A 19,007-nucleotide genomic window follows, 5' to 3' on the forward strand; every position below is an offset into this window, starting at 1 on the left:
AACAATTAAGCATGGTGGAGGATCCATAATGCAGTGGGGTTTCTTTGCTGCATCTGGTACTGGAGGCATTGACCATTTCACAGGAATCATGAAATCAGAGAATTATCAAGAAGTTTTAGAGTGAAATGTCCTACCCAGTGTAAGAAAACTTGATTTGAGTCAACGATCCTGCGTCCTCCAGCAAGACAATGACCCAAAGCACACATCCAAAAGTACACAGGAATGGTTGAAAAGAAAGAATGGACTGCTTTAAAATGACCAGCAATGAGTCCTGACCTCAATCCCATTAAAAATCTTTGGGGTGAGCTGAAATCTGAATCCATGCAAACATTCAAGAGCTTGTATAAACTGCAAAGGAAGAGTGGGAGAAAATATCAACTGAGAATTGCAAGGAACTTATTGATGGCTACAAGAAATGCTTGGAGGCTGTCATCAATGCTAAAGGGTGTACAAACAAGTATTAATTAGGGGTGCCTTTATTGCTGCACATGCTGTTTCTTCATTGACTCTGCAACATGTAAGTTGAAAAACAATGTTTTATTGCTGTATCACTTTGGACCACTAATTAAAAAAATCACAAGGATATAACTTTGGTACATTTCCATTTATTTCTGAAGATATTGCGCAGTCTATGAAAAAAAAATGAAAGGGTGCCAATAATGGTGAACAGAACTGTATATACAATATACATACAGTGTATATACATTATACATCGCTGATGCATTGCTGTGCATAGCACAAGGGATCAGACAATCGCAGCTTCAAGTCTCCTAAGAGGGCTATTGAATACAGTAAAAAGTGAAAAAAAGTTTTTCAAAATATGAAAAAAAATAAATAAAATACAAACGTTTAAATCACCCCCCTTTTGCCCCATTAAAGATAAAATATAAAAATACAAAATATATTTGATATCGCTGTGATCGTAAAAGTCCGATCTATCAAAATGTAAAATAAATTAAACCAATTGGTAAACTGCATAACGAAAAAAAAAATCGAAACTCCAGAATTACGTTTTTTTTTGGCCTCCGCTTCGAGACCACAGGAGAATAAAAATATAGAGAAACAGTCTATGTAGAGGACTACACCCGAGACTGACATTAGTTTATTACCTTTTCTGGGTTATAACGAAGCTTGAATCACTTAATTTTTGTGCTGTTTAATAAAATGTTATTGGTATATTAAAATTGTTGTTAGCTGTTGGTATTGAGAAAACATATTAGGAAACAATTAGCAGAAGAGGCCCCAAAATTTCGACTGCCTAGGGGCTCCCCAGGGTTTAATTTGGCACTAATAGTACATAATTGTGTTTTTATTATTCAATAAAGAATTGCAATATATTTTTGTTGAATCTCTGAAAAGTTCATCAGTTTGATTATATTTAGACACTTGGTTTAAATGAACAGGCGAGAGCCGATGTAGAAGAAACATTTATTTTACTTCCATAACGGATTTGCCAGTCTAAAGAGGCCACATGGCAAAGTAATATCTAACCAGGTAATGGACATAAAAGGCTCTTCCAATAACCAATATTGTTTGGCTTTTCACAAACTTTTATTTTGTACAAAATAAATATATTAATTATGCCTTATAGATAAATAAATACAAAGCTTCTGAAATACACAAATTAGAACGTATGACGAGTACTAGACACTTTCGAGGTTCTTCCAGTAGCAGAAGAAGTAGATGAAGAGAACTTGTCATGGAATTAATACTAACCACATTCTGGCGACAGCGATACAGTACAATGCTCAGTAGTGAATTCCAGAGAACAGAATCAATACAGTAATATATATATATAAATAAGTAAACTCTTCAGGGGTGGGTTCAAAGCTCCTCGTCCTTTTCATTATTTAAATTACATTGTATTCTTTGTACAAAAATAAAACCATTCTAATAAGATTATTAACAATAAATACTTTGTCATTAAATATTCCTTGTTATAACTCATCCTTGGGATTAATATTCAGTTCTTCACTTCTTCCTTTACTAGCCTGGTTTAGTGATCGTATAACCTCATCTGCCTGCAGCCGCTCCTGGAAAGATTCAGAGAAATAAAAAATGTTATACTAGACAGGGACACAGAAAGAACTCACAGGGAACTATAGCAAGCAAGAATTGCTCCCCTCGCACAAAAAAACCCATACGCATACACTTGGAGTGTGGCAAAAGGAAGATACAGAGCCACATTGGGGATAGTCAAAAATGTTAGCCTTAGCTGACCAACAACCAGAGACTTTCTGATTGTTCCTTTTGTACCTAGTGTTAACCGCTTAAGGACACAGCCAAATTTACTTTTTTTGCTTTTCTTTTTCTCTCCCATTCTTCAAAAAGCCCAGGGGCGTAGCTACAACAGGGTGCAGGAGTTGCAATCGCACCCGGCCCTGGAGTCAAGGTTCCCCAAAAGTTCCTTTGGCCTATTTGAAAAGACCTTTACTGGTAAAGACTTGAAATAATTGAGGGCCCCATTGGAGATTTTCTATTGGGGTCCATGAGCTTCAAGTTACATCAATGAAAAAGCCAAATTTTTTTTTTATTTTTTCTTGATTTTTTTTTTCCGAGGCGAGTTGCAGTTTTGATTGATACCATTCATTTTACCAATAAAATGTGCTGAGAAACGAGAAAAAAAAAAATAAAGTGAGGAGAAAAAAAAAAGATATTCTGTCATCATTTTCTGGGCTTTAGTTACACAGCCTGAATTGTGCAGAAAAAATGACCTGACAGTATGATTCTACAGGTTTGTATGATTTCAGCGATACCAAACTTTTATAGTTTTATAGGCCTTTTTTTAAATTTCATGTATGTTTAACTGAGGAAAAATGGGGTGATTAGATTTTTTTTTTTTTTTTAAAGAAACTTTTTTTATTTTTCACTTTTTATTGTCCTTATAAATGAAGTTGAACCTGCGACCTAAGTAGCCCCAAAAGTCTCTTTGACCTATAGGAAAAGAGCAATATTGGCAAAGACTTGCAATAATTGAGGGCCACACTGGAGCTTTTGCATTGGGGCGCATGACCTTCAAGTAACACCACTGAAAAAGTGGTATTTTCCCTTTACTTGTTTTTTCCAAAGTGAGTTGTAGTTTTGATTGATACCATTAATTTTAGCAATAAAATGTGCTGAAAAACGAAAAAAAATTAAAGGTGAGATGAAATTGTGGAAAAAAAATCTATTCTGTCTGTTTTTTGGGCTTTAGTTATACATATATAATTGTGCAGTACAGATGATTTGGCAATATGATTTTCCAGGTTTCTATGATTTTGGATAAACCAAACTTTTATAGCTTTTGTTATCATTTCAGCGCCATTTTCCAAAACCCATAATTTTTTTATTTTTACATCAACGGTGCTATATGAGTGCTTGTGTTTTGTGCACTGAGTTGTAGATTTTGTTGGTAAAATGTTGACATATATATGTTTCAATTGCTTTTATTTGCTTTTTTGGTGATTAGGTGACTAAAAATGGCAATTTTGATATTTAGATTTTCTTTTCCTTTACTATATTTCCTGTATAGGTTAAATAATCTGAAATAATGATATATCTACACAGGTGCTTCTCACAAAATTAGAATATCATCAAAAAGTTATTTTATTTCAGTTCTTCAATATAAAAAGTGAAACTCATATTATATAGGGTCATTACAAACAGAGTGATCTATTTCAAGTGTTTATTTCTGTCAATGTTGATGATTATGGCTTACAGCCAATGAAAACCCAAGTCATTATCTCAGTAATTTAGAATTAACAAAAAACACCTGCAAAGGCTTCCTAAGCGTTTAGAAAGGTCCCTAAGTCTGTTTCAGTAGGCTCCACAATCATGGGGAAGACTGCTGACTTGGCAGATGTCCAAAGTCAGCGCAGCCGTCTACCAGGAAATTTTAGAACACTTCATGATTCTCCTCTGCCCACAAGCTTTTTGGAGATGGAAATTTCATTCTCCAGCAGGACTTGGCACCTGTCCACATTGCCAAAAGTACCAATACCTGGTTTAAAAACAACAGTATCACTGTGCTTGATTGGCCAGCAAACTCACCTGACCTTAACCCCATAGAGAATCTAAGGGGTATTGTCAGGAGGAAGATGAGAGACACCAGACCCAAGAATGCAGATGAGCTGAATGCTGCTATCAAAGCAACCTGGGCATCCATAACACCTCAGCAGTGCCACAGGCTGATTGCCTCTTTGCCACATCACATTGATGCAGTAATTGATGCAAAAGGAGCCCCTACCAAGTATTGAGTGCATTTACTGATCATACATTAGGCCAACATTTCGGATTTTAAAATAATTTTTCAAGCTGGTGTTATAAAGTATTCTAATTTACATCTTGAGATAATGACTTTTGGGTTTATAATCATCAACATTAACAGAAATAAACACTTGAAATACATCACTCTGTTTGTAATGACTCTATATATGAGTTTCACTTTTTGTATTGAAGTACTGAAATAAATTAACTTTTTGATGATATCCTAGTTTTGTGAATGTCTGTAAAGCGCTGTGGAATCATGGCACTATGTACGTGTGTAAAATAAATAAATATATATTGATAGATTGGTAATGCCACATCCTTAAGCAAATAGGCCCTTTTTTTAATTTCTCTATTTTTAACTGAGGAAAAATGGGGTGTTTAGAATTTTATGTTTTTTTTAAAAAAAAAAACATTTTTTTATTTGTCACTTTTTTAGTCCTTATAAAGTAGTTGAACCTGTAATCATGTGATTGTTTGTAGTATATACTGCAATGCTTCAGATACACGGGAAGGAGCGTATGATTTAAATGCCTCAGTGATTGATGGTGGAATTTAACGGGTTAATAGAAGTGATTGGAACTAGCTCCAGTCTCTGCTGTTAGGGGCAGATGCCGACTGTGTAATACAACCAGCATCTGCCTTGTATGGAGAAGGCTAAGCCCCTTAGTTGGCTCCATACACCCGCACCCTCTCCATGACATAGCAGTACATTGTGGGGCCAGAAGGTGGTTCAGCGTTCCATTTCTTACATGCATTGATAATAGCAATGAGCGCGGAAAGGATAAAAAAGACTGTGGAGCAGCGCAGTTCTTTCTATGACTAAACAGTGTAATTTTGGAGAGCTCTGCCTCCTGATCATTAAAGAGGCTCTGTCACCAGATATCATAATATAAACTGGATACATTATTACCGTAAATAGGTTTATTAGACCTGATGAGGCTGACTAAAACTGATGTAATATTGGTGGATTTCCACTGACCATGTTATGTCATATGTCCATTTCTGCTCAATTCAATTTAGAGATTTGGTCACTATTTGACATCAGTATCTGTAAGCAAAAACCAGGAGTGGGTGAAAAATGAAGAATTGGTGACGTGTTTCTATGACACTTTTCTTATAATTTTCCTCTTATTGTTCCAATCCTGGTTTTGGCTTATAAAGACTGATGTAAGATACTGACCAAATACTGAACATGTGAATGTGGTCTACTGGCTTCATAGCAGCTGTGTGGTCAACGTCCATTGTATGTACGCCACTAGCTGTAAATTCCAGAATTTTTAGCGTTGCGATGCTTAGTGTGAATTGTGTCACTTACCAGTTCTCTGTACATTGGATCTAGAGTGAACCAGAGAGCAACAGCGCACCTCTGCCCACCGGTTACAGCTTTAACCCCATGAGGATTCTCTCCTCCTGAAGAAAATCCAACCAAGCGACCACATTTAGGCTTTATGGAAGCCTGTAAATAAAGAAGGTTAAAGTTATCTACAGAATCTACTATTCAGTCACAAGTTGGGCAGTAAGGTTTACAGTATTCCAAAACTGAATTATCATAATAGATGCTTTAATGTCATTTTATGTTCTTCACAGTTGTAATGTTTTCTTCATTCATGTACTGTAGATGTAAGACTCTATATAAAAGCCTAATCTTTACTTTGCCACTTGTATCCCTACTGTTTTGATATTTTTTGCTCATTATAAGAGGTATTCTTATTTTAATCAAAAATTGCATTTTCATAGAACATGGCGTAAATCTTTAATAGGAGTGGGTCTCATCTACATCTACCCCAGTCATTCTGAAACCATGACCAATACATGGGAATGTGGCACACACCTGGTTCCAACCATCTGGAGACCCCCAATCTTTACATAGGTGCAGCACCAAGTAGTGGACATATAATAATGACTGAGACAGAAATACCTCTAACTATTAAAGATGTTTCCAAAAATAGAGTATTTCTTTACATTTCTCAAATCTGAGAACAATAGTTTTCTACAGTAGAGAAAGTATAATGTTGCATTAGTTGCTAAGGTATTTTAAACTATTTAATTGAAAGGGAATGTGTTGCAAGTTTTTCACTACATTATCTGAAAGCGGCATAATGTAGGGAAACAGATTCTTCAGTGATATATTACTTACTGGGCTCCTTGCTGCAGTTGTGATAAAATTCACTGCTTTATCTGCAAGTTCTCTGAATGCTGAGCTATGTATAAATCATGCATCGGCAGAAAGCTGCCAATCAGTGTTGTGGTGGGGTTATACAGAGCTCATGAATATGGGGGACTACGTGAAAGCAGGATTACTAGCCCTCTAGTGATAATCTACTGCTGATAAAACAGTGATTTTAGAAAAACTACAGCAAGTAAGTAGCCTAGTAAGAGGCGCATTGCTGGAATCAGGATCTCTGTCTTTACGTTATGCTGCTGTTAAATTAGGTGGCAATAACCTTGTAACAGATTCCTTTTAAGAGCCCATTACGCAGTATATGATGCAAAATGCTAGACTTACTTCTCTGAAGTCTACTAAAGATTTATAAAAGCAAGTGGAAGAAAAAAAGTGGGCAGTTGTCCATTATACCACCATCTCCTGCTCCATTCTTGCAAAAAGTCACAAGAGGTTGTAAAGTGGTTGAATCGAGAAGAATGGTCACAACTCCTTTAATAAGATATTATACTCTTAAGCTTTATTGTTGTATTCGATCAATGAAACATCTGACCAACCTGATATACTGTATATTATATTATGTTGTATTACCATATATACTCATGTATAAGCCGACCCATGTATAAGCCGACCCCCCTAATTTTGCTACAAAAAACTGGGAAAACGTATTGACTCGCATATAAGCATAGGGTTAATGGTGGTCCAAGAAGATGCTGCATAGATAAAACCTCCCATATGCTGCTGCATAAGGGTTAATGCTGGCCCAAGAAGATTCTCCATAAATACCCCCCATATGCTGCTGCACAAGGGTTAATACTGCCCCATATGATGCTTCATAAATACCCCCATAATATGCTGCTGCACAAGGGTTAATGCTGCCCCATAAGATGCTCCATAAATACCCCCATATGCTGCTGCATAAGGGTTAATGCTGCCCCATAAGATGCTCCATAAATACCCCCATATGCTGCTGCACAAGGGTTAATGCTGCCCCATAAGATGCTCTATAAATACCCCCATATGCTGCTGCTCAAGGGTTAATGCTGCCCCATAAGATGCTCCATAAATACCCCCCCATAATATGCTGCTGCACAAGGGTTAATGCTGCCCCATAAATACCCCTTATTTGCTGCTGCAATTAAAAAAAACAATGACATACTCACCTCTCCGTTGCTGGGGGCCAGGTGCCGGTGTCCTGAGCCCCCGGCATCGGCGATATTTACCGGGCCGTTCCATCGCCGTCCACCGCGGTGTCTCCCGGGTCTCTGCAGTGACGTTCATTTATCAGAGGGCACGCACTGACTATGTCATCGCGTCCTCTGACCTGAATGTCACAGCAGGAGGACCCAGAGACACAGCGGTGCACGGCAATGGAACGGGGACAGGTGAATATTGCTCTGCCCCCGTCATACTCACCCCCTCCTGGCGCACGGTCTACTCTGCAGCCCCTGCTTCTCCATCGGTCTGCTTCCTGCATTCGGCGGTCACGTGGTACCGCTCATTAAACTCATAAATATGCGTATATTCATGAGTTTAATGAGCGGTACCACCTGACTGCTGAACACAGGAAGTAGACGACAGAGGGAGGAGATTCAGGGGCTGCAGAGATGTGCAAGGAGAGGGTGAGTATGGTCTCTGACACCCCCGCTCCCCCGCCCACCCCCGGTATTTGACTTGCGTATAAGCCGAGAGGGGGACTTTCAGCCCCTAAAAATGGGCTGAAAATCTCGGCTTATACGGGAGTATATACGGTATGTTCATGATGACCCTTTAAGCAAAGAAAAATGGGCACTGTCCCTTTAAGTAACCAGGTGTCTTGCAATATGCCCCCTGAGGAAGTGTAACGAAACACGCATAGGGGTGGAGGGACTCCAGACCTGACATACTCCTTATCTACACTTAAGACCTTACCATAGGTAATTATGCTTTTGTAAAGGGTTGCTCTTTACCTATTATACTCAAATGCACATCTACATTATATGATAGCTAAGTTTGTTAACTCATTTGATAGAACATAAGCTAAATATATTGCATTGTGTACACCTAGGTCTTTATTGTGTGTCCCTCTTTTCTGAGGTACCTGCTGATTTTATTATATTTGTATGTGCTTTTAATGATGTGATAATAACCTTTATGCTTTATGATACACAATGTTATTGTCACTTTATATGGTTGGTTACTTTCCTTGGGCTCAGACATTTTTGATATTCATATTTAGTACAAAATGACCTCCTAACTTTGAGTTGATTAACTTGATTGGACCTCCAATATTGATTTAGTTTTCCATGAAATGCCAAAAAGTGCGAACAGAGAGCCAGTATTATCACCTTGTAAAGTTTATATGTTACAGTGCCTTGCGGAAGTATTCGGCCCCCTGGAACTTTTCAACCTTTTCCCACATATCATGCTTCAAACATAAAGATACCAAATGTAAATTTTTGGTGAAGAATCAACAACAAGTGGGACACAATTGTGAAGTTGAACAAAATTTATTGGTTATTTTAAATTTTTGTGGAAATTCAAAAACTGAAAAGTGGGACGCGCAATATTATTCGGCCCCTTTAACTTAATACTTTGTTGCACCACCTTTTGCTGCGATTACATCTGCAAGTCGCTTGAGGTATGTCTCTATCAGTTTTGTACATTGAGAGACTGAAATTCTTGGCCATTCATCCGTCGCAAACAGCTTGAGCTCAGTGAGGTTTGATGGAGATCGTTTGTGAACAGCAGTTTTCAGCTCTTTACACAGATTCTCGATTGGATTCAGGTCTGGACTTTGACTTAGCCATTCTAACACCTGGATACGTTTATTTGTGAACCATTCCATTGTAGATTTGGCTTTATGTTTGGGATCATTGTCTTGTTGGAAGACAAATCTCTGTCCCAGTCTCAGGTCTTTTGCAGACTCCAACAGGTTTTCTTCAAGAATGGTCCTGTATTTGGCTCCATCCATCTTCCCATCAATTTTAACCACCTTCCCTGTCCCTGCTGAAGAAAAGCAGCCCCAAACCATGATGCTGCCACCACCATGTTTGACAGTGGGGATGATGTGTTCAGGGTGATGAGCTGTGTTGCCTTTACGTCAAACATATCGTTTGGCATTGTTGCCAAAAAGTTAGATTTTTGGTTTCATCTGACCAGAGCACTTTCTTCCACATGTTTGGTGTGTCTCCCAGGTTGCTTGTTGCAAGCTTTAAACAACACTTTTTATGGATATCTTTGAGATATGGCTTTCTTCTTGCCACTCTTCCATAACGGCCTGATTTGTGCAGTGTACGACTGATTGTTGTCCTCTAGACAGACTGTCCCATCTCAGCTATAGATCTCTGCAGTTCAACCAGAGTGATCATAGGCCTCTTGGCTGCATCTCTGATCAGTCTTCTCGGGACGGCCGGGTCTTGGTAGATTTGCAGTGGTATGATACTCCTTCCATTTCAATATGATCGCTTGCACAGTGCTCCTTGGGATGTTTAAAGTTTTGGAAATCATTTTGTATCCAAATCCGGCTTTAAATTTCTCAACAACAGTATCACGGACCTGCCTGTTGTGTTTCTTGGTCTTCATGATGCTCTCTGTGCTTCAAACAGAACCCTGAGACTATCACTGTGCAGGTGCATTTATACGGAGACTTGATTACACACAGGTGGATTATATTTATCATCATTAGTCATTTAGGACAACATTGGATCATTCAGAGATCCACAATGAACTTCTGGAGTGAGAGTTTGCTGTACTGAAAGTAAAGGGGCCGAATAATATAATATGCACTCCCCACTTTTCAGTTTTTGTATTTCCACAAAAATTTAAAATAACCAATAAATTTCGTTCAACTTCACAATTGTGTCCCACTTGTTGATTGTTCACCAAAAATTTACATTTGGCATCTTTATGTTTGTAGCATGATTTGTGGAAAAAGGTTGAAAAGTTCCAGGGGGCCAAATGCTTTCGCAAGGAACTGTATAAAAACTTTTTTATTACAGGGAAATGTATGTAAATATGTTTCATATGGGTACTGATCTTTGATGTATATTATGTGCGGTGGATGCGAGGTCCCAGATCTATGCAGATTGCTAAAACGTGGCATGTCACAAGCTCTAGTCTACAATTGTCCAGAGGATAAAACACAGGAGCTATGGTGTCTTATGTTCTGGTGCAGTGGATGGCAGATGGTCATAGTGTGTAACTGAACTCCTTCAGCCAAAGGGCATGCCTGTCAGTAAGGGCAACCAGAAGCCAACACTGCTTCAAAAGTAGAGAACTACAAATAAGTTTGTCTGCAGCACACATAAGGCAAATTTGAGCATCATTGTCAAAGTACACCCAAGGTAATCACTCAATGTAAAATATGCAGAACTAGTTGAAGACTCCTTAGCGAAGCTTCATATACAGTATAAGTTCTTTATTCGTACAAATAATAACAAGCTACTATTATATGGAGGAATAAAGAACTTGTATAAGAAACTTCCTAAGGAGCGCTGTCTTCATTTGGTTCTGCTTCACATGTAGAGTCTACTAGGATGGAGAGAAAGTAAACCAGTTCTGGAAATAGTGAGTGATTGTGGAGACTTTTTGCGTTTAATGCCTTTTTGTAACTTCAGAACTTGAAGAACACCCTAATCACAATCCTTGACCCTGTGCGAGTACTGTGAGAAACACTCTGAAGTGATCAGCAGCTGGTGATCTGGTGCCATGACTGTGAAAAGAGCTATGGATTGTAAGGCTGAATTTTTCTGGAGCCTGAGACAGTTGAAGGAATGTAGCCTGCGAGGATGAGCTTTGACATGGTTTGTAACATCGGGTTATCTGTGGCCTAGACTGTGAGCTACTGTGGCTTATGACAGCAAGGAGATGTGTGCCCTGCACGGAGCCATGGTAGAAGTGTATATGTCTTTTTATACTTTTATGCTTTGTTGCTATGAATATTCATTACAGAAAGCTCCTTTAGAAGTTTTTGTGGACTACTTAAACTTTCATATACCGCAAGAAATTTCATTTAATCTATATGTGCTGGACTGTGTTGTTTTCTCTGTTTATGCTACAAAAATTGTTCCTGTATAAACAGAAACCATCAAGCTTCATGCTACTGTATAGTATAACCATCAAGCTTCATACTATTGTATAGTATAACCACCTAGCTTCATGCTACTGTATAGTATAACCATCAAGCTTCATACTATTGTATAGTATAACCACCTAGCTTCATGCTACTGTATAGTATAACCACCAAGCTTCATACGATGGTATAGCAGTATAACCACTAAGCTTCATGCCACTGTATAGTTGTATAACCACCAAGTTTTATGCTACTGTATAATATAACCACCAAGGTTCATGCTACTGTATATTAGTATAACTGTGGGGAAGCTGACTTGATGGACAGACGTGACTGGTAGAAGGAGGGGACGGTTTGTGCACAAGAGACGGAGATTGACAGGATAGAATGGTGACAGCTAGGAACGGTAGATATGAGAGTGCAGTACCGAGAAATGACCACAAGATGGCAGGGGGGAGTAGCTTAGGACTTAGCAGCTTACGGCTTGAGAAACGCTTAGTCATGGGGGAGATAGTAACCCAGGAGGCGAATTCCCAGTGAGAGAGGGGATAAATAGAACAGGGTAGGGTTCCAGGCAGGCTAGTCCCGGGAGGAGCTCGGTAGAAGACGGTGAAGAGAGAAGAGCTCGACCAGGGGACGGACAGCAAAGAGACAGTCAGGGGGGTGGCCCTGACCCGATGGACCGCAGGACAGACGAGGCCCCGGGGGTACCAATTGGACGACGACCTCGGGCAGGTGAAGCGCTGGTGGTAGATTGGTCTAGGACAGCCCCAGTGCAAAATCCGCGAGGGACGTTACTTCGACTGGAGCAAAGGTGCAGGTACCAGGGCTTGGAGACAGAACTGTAAGGAGGCTGCGGTGCGTGATTGTGGTCGTCAGGAGGACGACGAATAAATCCGGAACTGTTACTATTGAAATCTGTCTCCGCCTCGTCCTTGCATCGCCTGGTGTCTTTGTCATCTGGACAGGGAAAGCAGTGGTCCACCCCCCAAGCCCGGCACCTACCACATAACCACCAAGCTTCATGCTACTTTATAGCAGTATATCCAGCAAGCTTCATGCCACTATATAGGAGTATAACCACTAAGCTTCATGCTACTATATAGAAGTATAACCACTAAGCTTCATGCTACCGTACAGTATAACCTACAAGTTTCATGGTACTGTATAGTAGTATAACCACCAAGCTTCATGGTACTGTACAGTGTAACCACCAAGCTTCAAGCTACTGTATAGCAGTATGACCATCATATGTTGTGCTGCTGTATAGCAGTATAACCATCAAGCTTCATGCTACTATATAGTAGTATAACCACCATGCTTAATGGTACTGTATATTAATATACCCATCAAGCTTCATGCTACTGTATAGCACTATAATCACTAAACTTCATACTACTGTATAGTTGTATAACAACATGTCATGCTACTGTATAACAGTATAACCACCAAGCTTCATGCTAGTGTATAGTTGTATAACCACCAAGCTTCATGCTACTATATAGTAGTATAACCACCAAGCTTCATATTACTGTTTAGTTGCATAACCATGTGTCATGCTACTGTATAGCAGTACAACCATGTGTCTTGCTACTTTGTAGCAGTATAACCATGTGTTGTGCTACTGTATAGCAGTATAACCACTAAGCTTCATGCTCCTGTGTAGCAGTATAAACACCATGCTTCACGCTACTGTAAATTAGTATAACCACAGTTTCATACTACTGTATAGTATAACCATTTAGCTTCATGCTACAGTATAGCAATATAACTACCAAGCTTCATGCTAGTGTATAGCTGTATAACCACCAAGCTTCATGCTACTATATAGTATAACCACCAAGATTCATGCTACGGTTTAGTTGTATAACCACCACGTGTCATGCTACTGTATAGCAGTATAATCACGACGTGTCATGCTACTGTATAGCAGTATAACCACTAAGCTTCATGCTAAATGTATAGTAGTTTAAACACCATGCTTCATGCTACTGTACATAAGTATAACCAACTTCATACTACTGTATAGTATAACCACCCAGCTTCATACTACTGTATAGTATAACCACCTAGCTTCATGCTACTGTATAGCAATATAACTACCAATCATCGTGCTACTGTATAGTTGTATAACCACCAAGCTTCATACTACAGTAATGTAGTATAACCAATCAGCATCATGCTACTATGCCACTGTATAGTAGTATAACCACCAAGCTTCATGTTACTGTATAGTAGTATAAACATCAAGCTTCATACTACTGTATAGTTGTATAACCACCAAGCTTTAAACTACTGTATAGCAGTATAGCCACCAAGGTTCATGCTACTGTATAATAGTATGTTCAGCAAGTTCATGCCACTATATAGTAGTATGAACACTACACTTCATGCTACTGTATATTAGTATAACCACCAAGCTTCATGGTCCTGTACAGGGGCATAACCACCAAGCTTGATACTACTGTAATGTAGTAAAATCACCAAGCTTCATGCTACTGTATAGTGTAACCAACAAGCTTCATGCTACTATCTAATATATAAAGCTCAATGTGGGTGTATGTATGTGTGTATGTCCGGGATTGGCATCTGCACCGTCGCAGCTACAGCCACAAAATTTGGCACAGTCACACGTCTGGACCCCGAGAGCGTCATAGGCTATGTTGTGAGGCAAAATTTTAACCCCGCGTGTTCCAATTCACCAAACAATTTTGCCCCTATCTACATAATGGGAAAAAAGTGTACGTATGTATTGGCATCTGCAACGTCGTAGCTACAGCCACAAAATTTTGCACAGTAACACGTCTGGACCCCGAGAGCGTCATAGGCTATGTTGTGAGGTGAAATTTTAACCCCGCGCGTTCCAATTCACCAAACAATTTTGCCCCTATCTACATAATGGGGAAAAAGTGAAAGGAAAAGTGACAGCTGCCAGAAGTGAACAAGGGGGACTTAAAGAATGAGAGTGATGGCGCCAAAGAGTATATACCGTACAGTTGCTAAGGTGGGGCCCGGACATGGGATACACACCACACACGGGGATATGAACGCACACACAAAATGCGCCACACACTACCACGTTCTTCAACACATATACCACCCTCAGCACACATTTTACCACACATACTGTACACCAACCTCGCCACATGAAAGTCTAAACACAAAAGTCGCCACTCAAAACTCACCACACTGTCCCAGAGCTGTTTAAAAGATGAAAAATGAGCTGTGATTGGTTGGTATCAGCAACAGTTTTCTTTGTAGACAGTTGTGGTAACTGAGGACTATTATTCTTATCATTTCTATGGTGTTATCGTCCTTCTGTAAAGCTGGAAATAACACAATTTATTACCGTGCCAACACAGACCACCCTCTGACACAGACTGCAGGGGGAGCCCAGTATCACACAGGATAGGATTAGATACACGGCTAAGCAGTCAGTAACACACAGGAGAGGATTAGACAAATGGCTCAGCAGGCAGTATCACACAGGATAGGATTAGATACACAGCTTAGCAGTCAGTATCACACAGGATAGGATTAGATACACCGCTCAGCAGTCAGTAACACACAGGATAGGATTAGATACACAGCTCAGCAGACAGTATCACACAAGATAGGATTAGATACACGGCTCAGCAGACAGTATCGCACAGGATAGGATTAGATACACTGCTCAGCAGTCAGTATCACACAGGATAGGATTAGATACATGGCTCAGCAGTCAGTATCACACATGATAGGAATAGATACACGGCTCAGCACACAGTATCACACAGGATAGTATTAGATACATGGCTCAGCAGTCAGTATCACACAGGAGAGGATTAGACACATGGCTTAGCAGGCAGTATCACACAGAATAGGATTAGATACACGGCTCAGCAGACAGTATCACAGGATAGGATTAGATACGCAGCTCAGCACACAGTATCACACAGAATAGGATTAGATACACGGTTCAGCGATCTGCTGTAATGTCAGTATTGTCTTTTGCTTCCTCCCCGCCCAGGAGCTGTGGTATGTTCTGTACATGGTCAGACACAGGGGTGAGAGAGACAGAGAAGAGGGGAGACAGCTCAAACGGGTCAGCACTTGAGGGGAGAACACAGCACAGGAAGGAGAGAGACAGCAGACAAGGGGGATAGAAGAAGAGAGGACACAGGTGGGAGAAGTCAGCACATGGGGAAAGAGAGAGTGGATAGGTTGGGTGAGCACATGGGGGGGGGGATTCTCAATGCTGCAAAACCTGCCCCCATCGTGACATTACCACCCTCCCGATGCTACAGCACCGGCCTCCATCTAGTATCTATAGATATACTTACCTTCTAATGTCTTTACATCCTGTTCTGTCCAGACGTTTCTGGATCCCAGAATTCCAAGCAGCGGAAGTTCACCGACCGCCATATTCGGACACCCAAGTGATGGGTGTCTCAATAAGTAAACTGCTGGTGGTACCAGCGGAACACCGTCGCATCACACACACACTGTATAAGCCGTACGCATCACACACACACAAACTGTATATGCCGTGCGCATCACACACACACACACACACTGTATATGCCGTATGCAACACACACACTGTATACGCCATACGCAGCCTCTTGCGCGGTACCACCAGCGGAACACCGGTGCGAACACACCACCGCAGGGATCAGCCAAATGATTCACTGACCGCTGCCATCGTTGTACAAGAGGAGAGTATGCGCAGTTTTTATGTGACCGCCACTATCTGTCTGCACAAAGACAGCGGCAATCTCATTTACTGCGCAGGCGCAGTGAATAATTTGACTGCTCCCCGCGTCAGATGCACGACGTGTCTACAGGCAGAGAAATCTGGTCACATTAAAGGGGTTTTCCCACGAACGAAAGTTCATTTGAAAAATTGTCTGTGTCTGACTGTGTACGGAGCATACCACATCTCCTGGGCAGGGAAGGAAGCAAAAGACAATACTGACATTATAGCAGGGGATAATAGAGGATTGATTTTGTGAGGTAAAATATTTCACTGTTTTTAAACAATATTTTACCTCACAAAATGTATCCTCTGTGATCTCCTGCTGTAATGTCAGTACTGTCTTTTGCTTCCTCCCCTGCCCAGGAGCTGTGGTATGTTCCGTACACGGTCAGACACAGACAATTTTTAAAATGAACTTTCTGTTATGATTGGGTCACCGAGGAGGAAAACAAGACCAAGCTAAGCCACAAAAAACCAGAGAGGTTGGTAACTAAGCGGGTTGCAGACCCCTGATCCTATCCACATAACTAGCAGTAGCCGTGGAGCGTACCTACGATGATTCTAGACGCCTCGACACAGCCAGAGAACTAAATAAGCCTAAAGCAGGAAAGGGGAAATCTATACTGCTCCAGAGCAGACCCCAAAGGAATAGATTGCCTCCAAACATATATTGTCGGTGAGATAAGATGAAAATACAAACACAGGTAGGAAAATAGGCTGAGCAAACGATGGGGCCCACACTAACTAGAAAGGACAGGAAAGGAAAGACCCTGTCTGCAATCACGCAAAAAACCCTGCAAAAATGTCCAACACTTCTGATAGCAAAAAACTCTGAAGTCCCTAGACTTCACCCACTATATCAGCACTTTGGCATATTCTGAAAGCAGAGCAAAAAGAGGCCAATCTAATAAGGGACAAAAAACAAACTGGCACAAACAGTAACATAAGGATGGAAATTCAGCACAGCCCCAGCCGGGGATGGCTGACCACACAAAATTGAATAGACAAAACCAAATCAAATGTGAACAATAGCAAAGAACACTTAGCTTGAGCATGCAGGGACTGAACTGGAAACTAAGACCTCAGGAGGCAGGAAAAATCACCAGCAGGGATAGAAGGAGTCGGCTGTCTTAAATCCTGTCAGAGACTCCAGATGTCCAATCGTCGTTCTCATTATCAGGTGGCAGGCCGCTGTCAATTAGATCAGTTCCATTACCTCCTGTAACCACCAGAGGGAGCCTGGAAAGAGAACTCGCGACTAGAGTTGAGCGACTTTGGGGAATAAAAGTCGGCATTGAGTGGATGAATGTCATCCGCTCAATGCCGACTTTTATTTCCCATTGACTTGCATTGGGGTCGGGTTTCGGACGAAACTCAGACTTTTTTTTGCCCTAGTCGGACCAGTTTCATCTGACTCAAATTTTGCTTCATGAAACCCGATCCGACCAAAGTCGCTCAACTCTAGTTGCGAGTCCTCTGTCAATACAACCAGCTCTACTACCTTCACTAGCAACCAGAGGTAGGCCAGAAAGTGACTTCACAACAACTTTCCTTCATGGGAAAACCCCTTTAAAAAGCAAATATCAACACCAACATGGCTCCCCCTAAAAAGCACGCCAATGACAATGAAAGAAAAGCAGCAAAGGCCATGGGAAAAGAGAGAGTGGATAGGTGGGTGAGCACAAGGGGGGAGAGATTCTCAAAAACCAGGGGAAGAGTCTTGAGGAGATCATTTGCATATTCCCAGTGCCTTCTGGGATAAGTGAAGAGTCTCCGCGAGCTCAACGATCACTGGGTTTTGGCCGTTGCAGCTGAAAAGAGGAAATTGGAAAACCAGGGGAAGAGTCTTGAGGAGATCATTTGCATATTCCCAGTGCCTTCTGGGATAAGTGAAGAGTCTCCGCGAGCTCAACGATCACTGGGTTTTGGCCGTTGCAGCTGAAAAGAGGAAATTGGAAAACCAGGGGCTCATCTTTCATCGTTTTTAAGAAATCTCAAGATGGAGAGGCCAGGAGCCATTTGGTGAGCTGCATTTCTTGCTACATGTTCACAGATTTACCAGTGGAAAAGCCAAACTTCACATGCCACAAATGCAAGCTTGTGTCCCTGTTGGAGGAAAAGTTGCAAAATCTCGAAGAGAGGTTAGCTACGTTGAAGATCATTAAGGAAGGTGAAGAGTTCTTGGACAGAGCACAATTATCTCTTCATGTTACAGAAAGAGAAGAAATTCGAAGTGCACCTGAAGAAACAGAGGAATGGAGACATGTGACCCAGAGAAGCAGGAGGATCAGGAGGCAGTCAGCACCCATACTGCTCAGGAACCAGTATCAGGCTCTCACGCAGGAAAACGATGAAGAAATACATCAGGATAAGACTTTGCCAACAAACAGCAACCTTGTACGCCCTCAGAGTCCTCCTGGATGGAGAAAGAAAAATGTTGTGAAGAAGAAACGGAGAGTGGTGGTCATGGGGGATTCCCTGCTGAGAGGAACAGAGGCCGCTATCTGCAGACCGGATATAACTACAAGAGAAATGTGCTGTCTTCCAGGTGCAAAAATTAAAGATGTGTCTGACAGGATATCAGGACTCTTCAGACCTACAGATGACTACCCATTCCTGCTACTACATGTGGGGACAAATGACACCGCAAGAAACGACCTGGAAACCATCTGCAGAGACTTTGAAGACTTAGGCAAGAAAGTGAAAGAACTGGGAGCGCAGGTGGTCTTCTCTTCCATCCTCCCAGTGGATGGCCATGGAACAAGGAGGTGGAATAAGATTCTGCAGGTGAACAACTGGCTACGTCG

At 41.0% G+C, this 19,007-nt stretch overlaps 1 protein-coding gene across 1 annotated transcript in view; it reads right to left on the minus strand.

Annotated features, from left to right (window-relative positions):
* Positions 1 to 1,410: 1,410 nt before the first annotated feature.
* P3H2 (prolyl 3-hydroxylase 2) overlaps positions 1,411 to 19,007 on the minus strand; it is a 315,781-nt gene continuing 298,184 nt past the window's right edge. Inside the window, exons 14-15 of the mRNA XM_073589425.1 lie at positions 5,564 to 5,704; positions 1,411 to 2,033 (exon numbers count right to left, since the gene is read on the minus strand). Coding sequence (XP_073445526.1) covers positions 1,938 to 2,033; positions 5,564 to 5,704 — 237 coding nt within the window. The 3' untranslated portion in view covers positions 1,411 to 1,937. The remainder of the gene's footprint in view (positions 2,034 to 5,563; positions 5,705 to 19,007) is intronic.

Source organism: Dendrobates tinctorius, unplaced genomic scaffold, assembly GCF_039654945.1.
Source record: "Dendrobates tinctorius isolate UK_male_01 unplaced genomic scaffold, ASM3965494v1 ptg000107l, whole genome shotgun sequence".
Taxonomy (NCBI): domain Eukaryota; kingdom Metazoa; phylum Chordata; class Amphibia; order Anura; family Dendrobatidae; genus Dendrobates; species Dendrobates tinctorius.